The sequence below is a fragment of the Oncorhynchus clarkii genome, chromosome 4 (assembly GCF_045791955.1).
Source record: "Oncorhynchus clarkii lewisi isolate Uvic-CL-2024 chromosome 4, UVic_Ocla_1.0, whole genome shotgun sequence".
Classification (NCBI taxonomy): Eukaryota; Metazoa; Chordata; class Actinopteri; order Salmoniformes; family Salmonidae; genus Oncorhynchus; species Oncorhynchus clarkii.
The window spans coordinates 76,409,236-76,416,705 of record NC_092150.1 but is presented as its reverse complement, the minus strand read 5'-3'; the positions used below and the strand labels follow the sequence as shown (position 1 = coordinate 76,416,705).

General features: G+C 46.1%; 1 protein-coding gene across 2 annotated transcripts in view; it reads right to left on the bottom strand.

Moving 5' to 3' along the window:
* The window catches only part of LOC139407292 (1-phosphatidylinositol 4,5-bisphosphate phosphodiesterase beta-1-like), a 256,969-nt gene extending 250,377 nt beyond the window's left edge, over nucleotides 1-6,592 (bottom strand). For both annotated transcript variants that reach the window (XM_071150944.1, XM_071150945.1), the window contains exon 1: nucleotides 6,274-6,592. In XM_071150944.1, coding sequence (XP_071007045.1) covers nucleotides 6,274-6,372 — 99 coding nt within the window. In that variant the 5' untranslated portion in view covers nucleotides 6,373-6,592. The remainder of the gene's footprint in view (nucleotides 1-6,273) is intronic.
* Nucleotides 6,593-7,470: the final 878 nt, after the last annotated feature.

The following is a 7,470-nucleotide window of genomic DNA, read 5'->3' as shown; positions in this document are numbered from 1 at the left end:
CTACGACTGTATGGTATAGATCTATGACTGTATGGTATAGGTCTATGACTGTATGGTATAGATCTACGACTGTATGGTATAGGTCTACGACTGTATGGTATAGACCTACGACTGTATGGTATAGGTCTACGACTGTATGGTATAGATCTACAACTGTATGATATAGGTCTATGACTGTATGTTGTTCATTATGTTGAAGGATGTGTTCTATGACATCATGTTATAGTGCAGATTATATGCAGGTAACTGCCAAAAAATAGGAAACACGTGTAAATTAGGGATACAAAATATATTGAAAGCAGGTGCTTCCTCACTGTTGTGGTTCCTAAGACAATTAAGCAATTCATCTGGATCTGGGAAACTGCCCCTAGATGTCTAGTATTTATCATACTGCATGTCTAGGATCTATAGCTGTCTGACTGGGGGCAGCTCTGTTGAGGTGACAGATCATCACTGGCCTCTGGTCATCTTTAACAGCGTAAACCAGCCAGACAGAGCTGAAATGGTGGTACCTGATGTACACACTGACCCCTCTGACCAGAACTGACTGCTATCGTATCGATCCTACTCTATTACAGAAAGCAGACGGACGGACGGACAGAGGGAGGGAGGTGGGGAGGGAGGGAGAGAGAGATGGAAGAGATGGAAAGAATGAATGTGAGAGACACTTAGGCAGATAGCAAAAGTGATAAACAAAGAGGGACCTGGAAGAGACAGACAGACAGACAGACAGACAGACAGACAGACAGACAGACAGACAGACAGACAGACAGACAGACAGAACAAGAAAACATCCATTTGCAAGATGCTGAAAATGGTTTGTGAGAGAATTTTAAGCACTTGCTATGGTGACGTTTGCTATGGCAACAACGATTCGTTGTGACTCTGTAACAGATTCAAGAAGGATTGATTTGGTCAACTTACACACATGAGAACATGCCATGACTCATGACAAATCAGAGGGAAGATGCACTATATCAAGTCCTGGTATATAGAGTTAATGACAAAAATGAGATATTAAGACTTTATTTTTATTTTTTTTATTTCACCTTTATTTAACCAGGTAGGCTAGTTGAGAACACCTTTATTTAACCAGGTAGGCTAGTTGAGAACACCTTTATTTAACCAGGTAGGCTAGTTGAGAACACCTTTATTTAACCAGGTAGGCTAGTTGAGAACACCTTTATTTAACCAGGTAGGCTAGTTGAGAACACCTTTATTTAACCAGGTAGGCTAGTTGAGAACAAGTTCTCATTTGCAACTGCGACCTGGCCAAGATAAAGCATAGCAGTGTGAACAGACAACACAGAGTTACACATGGAGTAAACAATTAACAAGTCAATAATACAGTAAAAAAAAGGAGAGTCTATATACATTGTGTGCAAAAGGCATGAGGAGGAAGGCGAATAATTACAATTTTGCAGATTAACACTGGAGTGATAAATGATCAGATGGTCATGTACAGGTAGAGATATTGGTGTGCAAAAGAGCAGAAAAGTAAATAAATAAAAACAGTATGGGGATGAGGTAGGTAAAAATGGGTGGGCTGTTTACCGATAGATCTATGACTGTATGGCAATGGTTGTAGTGTTTGTCACCGGTTGAAAAAACGACCTTCCCATTAGTCCTAAACTTCACGGAGGATTGATGGATTATGTTGCAACATCAGGCTGAGAGAGTTAAAGATGGCTGGTGGCCATTGACAATCTGCTTAATGGTGTGAAAACAGACATTTTCACAAGCCTGGTGGAACAAGCCTGATCGCTGCGTTCATCATTCTACTTCACATGGTTCCACCAGGCTGCGTTTTGGCCATCTTCTCCTCTTCTTCATGTACCAACTATCCCTGGCCACAGCTACACACACATGAAGTCATTATGACTTCCTCAGAGGCTATCATTGGGGGGGGGGGGTGACTCACTGACTCTCACTCTCAGAGGATAGACTAGTCTTAAGAGCTAAAAGGTTTTCTCAATTTCTTTGCGACAAAATCTTACACCAGGGAAGGAAATCGCCATCATTACAAGGAGTTTTTCCAATTTAGGAGTAATTGTGATCGTTAAGAGGTTTTGTCTCAGCTCTCCTTTGAGTGACTGGACAGAGGGAAGCAGGCAGACAGAGTTGCGACAGCCTCCGTGGACTGTGGATCCACCCCTCACAGTGGTGTTCCCTACCATTAGCCATAGCCTAAAAATAGGGATTGTTCTGATTGTTTAGCTTCTGCATTATAACAATGTCTGGGTGATTAGCAGTACAGACAGATTGAGTTTACGAAGTAAAATGGTCTTCAAACCCACAGAAAGGATTTGGTATGAGAAATACTTGATAAAATCTCTTTCCTGCTTCCTCTCTTCTTCTCTGTCTTTCTTTCCCTCCCTTCCCTCTCTCCCCTCTCCCAGCCTTCCTTCTGCCCTCCCTTCCCTCTCCCTCTCTCCCCTCTCCCACCCTTCCTTCTACCCTCCCTTCCCTCTCCCTCTCTCCCCTCTCCCACCCTTCCCTCTACCCTCCCTTCCCTCTCCCTCTCTCCTTCTTCCTTTCTCCTTGCTCTACAACACTTGTGTCAGACAGTGTACATATGTAGGATCTTAATTTGATCTATATTGTCACAGCAAAATAAACCTGAACCATTTGTCCCTAACGTTGTTTGATCTGTGATCAGGCTATTAGCTGGCCAACAGAAATCTACATGAAAAGTATGGTACTGTTGATATAACTGTGTGATAGGACAATTCTCAGCAACAAAAGATTGATCAAATTAAGATCCTACATCTGTAATACAATAACTGCATTCTGGCCACTCCATGCCATCTCCACCATGCTGAGAGGATTTTGTTTCCATCTCGGCTCAATATCGTACCAATCACTCCACTCTCCTTGCTCCACTGTTTGGTCATGTATGGTCAAGGTTCCCCATTGTTACCATGACACTTATTTTCTGACATCCAGCTGAGACAGGGGAAAGGTTTTGATTTCGAACTTACTGGATGATCTATATCTGTCTGCCTCTGTCTCTCTATATCCCTTCTGTCTCTTCTATCCCCTCTGACTCTCTCTATCCCCTCTGTCTCTCTCTCTCCCCTCTGTCTCTCTGTCTCTCCTCTGTCTCTCTATATCCCCTCTGTCTCTCTATATCCCTTCTGTATCTCTGTCTCTCCTCTGACTCTCTCTATCCCCTCTGTCTCTCTATATCCCTTCTGTCTCTTCTATCCCCTCTGACTCTCACTATCCCCTCTGTCTATCTCTCTCCCCTCTGTCTCTTCTATCCCCTCTGACTCTCTCTATCCCCTCTGTCTCTCTATCTCCCCTCTGTCTCTCTGTCTCTCCTCTGTCTCTCTCTCTATCCCCTCTGACTCTCTCTATCCCCTCTGTCTCTCTCTCTCCCCTCTGTCTCTCTCACTCCCCTCTGACTCTCTCTCTCCCCTCTGTCTCTCTCGCTCCCCTCTGACTCTCTCTATCCCCTCTGACTCTCTCTATCCCCTCTGTCTCTCTCTCTCCCCTCTGTCTCTCTCACTCCCCTCTGACTCTCTCTCTCCCCTGTCTCTCTCTCTCCCCTCTGTCTCTCTCTCTCCCCTCTGTCTCTCTCTCTCACCTCTGTCTCTCTCTCTCCCCTCTGTCTCTCTCGCTCCCCTCTGACTCTCTCTCTCCCCTCTGTCTCTTCTATCCCCTCTGACTCTCTCTCTCCCCTCTGTCTCTCTCTCTCCCCTCTGTCTCTCTGTCTCTCCTCTGTCTCTCTCTCTATCCCCTCTGACTCTCTCTATCCCCTCTGTCTCTCTCTCTCCCCTCTGTCTCTCTCACTCCCCTCTGACTCTCTCTCTCCCCTCTGTCTCTCTCGCTCCCCTCTGACTCTCTCTATCCCCTCTGACTCTCTCTATCCCCTCTGTCTCTCTCTCTCCCCTCTGTCTCTCTCACTCCCCTCTGACTCTCTCTCTCCCCTGTCTCTCTCTCTCCCCTCTGTCTCTCTCTCTCCCCTCTGTCTCTCTCTCTCCCCTCTGTCTCTCTCTCTCCCCTCTGTCTCTCTCGCTCCCCTCTGACTCTCTCTCTCCCCTCTGTCTCTCTCGCTCCCCTCTGACTCTCTCTCTCCCCTGTCTCTCTCTCTCCCCTCTGTCTCTCTCTCTCCCCTCTGTCTCTCTCTCTCCCCTCTGTCTCTCTATCCCCTCTGTCTCTCTCTCTCCCCTCTGTCTCTCTCTCTATCCCCTCTCTCTCTCCCTGTGTCTCTCCCTACCATCTGTCTCTCTATATGCATGTGTGTGTGTGTCAGACTTGGTGGGCTGTGGGGTCTGGAAAGTGGCCATGGAAGAGGTCCCCACCCTAATCCGAAAACTACAAAAACACGGCTAGCACACGATAACAAATCAACATGGGGAAACACACACAGCTCACACCCCTCACAACATACCACCATATACAGACGGAGAAAGGAGCGAGATAGAGAGAGAGAGGGAGACAGAGAGACAGGGGAGAGAGGAGAGAGAGAGGGGAGAGAGACAGAGACAGGAGAGATGGGAGAGAGAGGAGAGAGAGACTGAGAGACAGGAGAGACAGGAGAGAGAGGAGAGAGAGACTGAGAGGGACAGAGAGACAGGAGAGACAGGAGAGACAGACAGGAGAGACAGGAGAGAGAGACAGGAGAGAGAGGAGAGAGAGACAGAGAGACAGGAGAGACAGGAGAGACAGGAGAGAGAGACTGAGAGACAGGAGAGACAGGAGAGAGAGGAGAGAGAGACTGAGAGGGACTGAGAGAGAGGAGAGACAGGAGAGACAGACAGGAGAGACAGGAGAGAGAGACAGGAGAGAGAGGAGAGAGAGACAGAGAGACAGGAGAGACAGGAGAGACAGGAGAGAGAGGAGAGAGAGACAGGAGAGACAGGAGATACAGGAGAGAGAGACAGAGAGACAGGAGAGAGAGACAGAGAGAGACAGGAGAGAAAGGAGAGAGAGACAGGAAAGAGAGACAGAGGGAGACAGGAGAGAGAGGAGAGAGATACGGGAGAGACAGGAGAGAGAGACAGAGAGAGGAGAGAGAGACAGAGAGAGACAGGAGAGAGAGGAGAGACAGGAGAGAGAGGGAAGACAGGAGAGACAGGAGAGAAAGGAGAAAGAGACAGAGAGACAGGAAAGAGAGACAGAGGGAGACAGGAGAGAGATACATTTGTAATTGCTATTAAAGACTCATTAATGTGTATGTATAAAAAAGGTAGTTGCGTATTAGACTGACACTGTGACGATGTTTGATGCCTATCAAAATATCGGAATACACTGTCATCGCTTGTTTGCGCTGCTCTGCTACAACGACAATGATAACACCGCAGTATCAGTCAACAGTTCCGCTATAGCAATCACCATCACACAGTTGGCAGGTGCACACAGTGGCATTTCCAACGCAGATTCCACCAAATACTCCGTTGTTAATTGGCTACTTGACAATTGTATGTTATTTATTTAGGCTCCCTAGGCGAAAAAAAACATGTTTTTCTTTTCACATGTCCATGCTGTGTGTAAAATAAAACAAGTTGTTTCAGCTGTGAGGAATATCTATGAGAAACGCTTTGCAGTAAGTAGTCTTCTTTAAATCTCATCTTACCCAGAGACGATAGGCTTCTAGCAGAGCCGTGCTAAACAGCGCTGCGCAATACATTTTAATCAAGGTCATTTAGCTGCTACTGACTGGCGTGGGTATTGGGTATTACAATAGAGACTGGTGATAGGCTACCAGTATACAACTCATTCAACCCGAGGTTTATAACGTTCAGTTGTATAGTTTTGTAGAGATTCAGGTGGATCGGTATACCGTTTTGAAACGATTATGGATTCAATATCACACTATTGTGTCAGCTTTCTCTGTTACACGGTTAATTCAAGGCAATGAGCAATCTGAAAAGGCACGCACGCACGCGCACGGATTGCGCACACATACAGAAACATACATGCACGCACACCATGAAATGTAAACCAAACATTCGAATTAACTGTGTTGTTTCCACGTTTTAGATTGTCACACAACTATAGCGCTTTCATATCACCAGCCAAAAGGCTATAACCGAGGTAAAACGATAGTTTACTATTCCCTTAAACAGCCAGTTGAGACTGTTGCACTGTGGCAAATGCACAACACATGCGTTACAGTGCCGTGGCAAATGCATAACACATGCGTTACAGTGCTGTGGTAAATGCATAACACATGCGTTACAGTGCCGTGGTAAATGTGTAACAAACATTGGCTACACAAAGGACAGTGACAAACCCGTCCACTCTGACAACAAAAAAAATACTTACATCATCCCATTTCATAAATTTGTTGCCCTTTCTCAGACTCTCACTCACAAACACGGGCTTGAGCTGCAGCGCGTGAACTCCTGGCTGAGCTCCGGCCATTGACTCATCTACTCTCCTCAACCGAAAGCAGAAGAAACGGTTTTAATTCCTTCGCCCTTTCTCTCCCTTTCGCCTTCTTTCCTAAACGAAATCACCCTTCTGCTGAGAAGAACTGTAGGCTGACCAAAACCCCACTAGTGTTGGTAGTATCTAATCCCCGCATGGGTTAGCGGGTCTTTGCTTTGAAGCTCCAGGCGCAGCGGAGGGACCGAGTGAAGTCCGCTGGTGACGAGAGGGAGAGAGAGAGACTGAATGAGTGTGTCTGCACTTCCATTTAAAAACAGTTAATGCGGGGGACGAGTTCAGTGGCTCTATGTGATCTAGCGCCTCCCTGCGCTCAAGACATCTTGGATAGTAGGCAACACACACACACACACACACACACACACACACACACACACACACACACACACACACACACACACACACACACACACACACACACACACACACAACGAGAGAGGGAGAGAGCACTGTTACACAAGTGAGATAAGTGGCCAAATTGACCACAAGCACTCTTGGATGTGTGATGATGTTGACTGACAGTTGGAAGGATAATTATTGTAACAATATGTAACAGATGTTTTTACTCACAGATTATTTTATGGACAAGATGTTGGACCTCCTCTAGTTCCACTGTCACCTGACTGAACTGTACTGAACATAGAACATAGTGCATGATGCTTTTCCATGGGAAACAAGGATAGGGATTGTTTCAGATGAAGAATGTGCTACAGATGTGTTGTGTCTATATCATCAGCACACAACTGATCACAACTTCAGATGACTCAGAAGACAAGTATCTCCAATTCTATATTATTATTTATACCTTGAAGTGTTGTCCCTCTCTCCTTGATTTGATTGGAGAAGACATTTCCCATCTCTCTGATGGTGACAGTCAATGACTGGTCCTCCTCCATCACTCTACCCACTCACGCTGCAAGTACTTCTTAAGAGAACTGCAGAGAAGAAAACAACTTCTGAGAGGGCTGAACTGTCAGTCATAGTCACAGTCACAGAGACTTGGGTCAAAAGCTTTTTGGAGTTTTGACTTTGTTGTCAGAAAGAAGGGTCCTTCTGGGTATCAAAACGCCCACA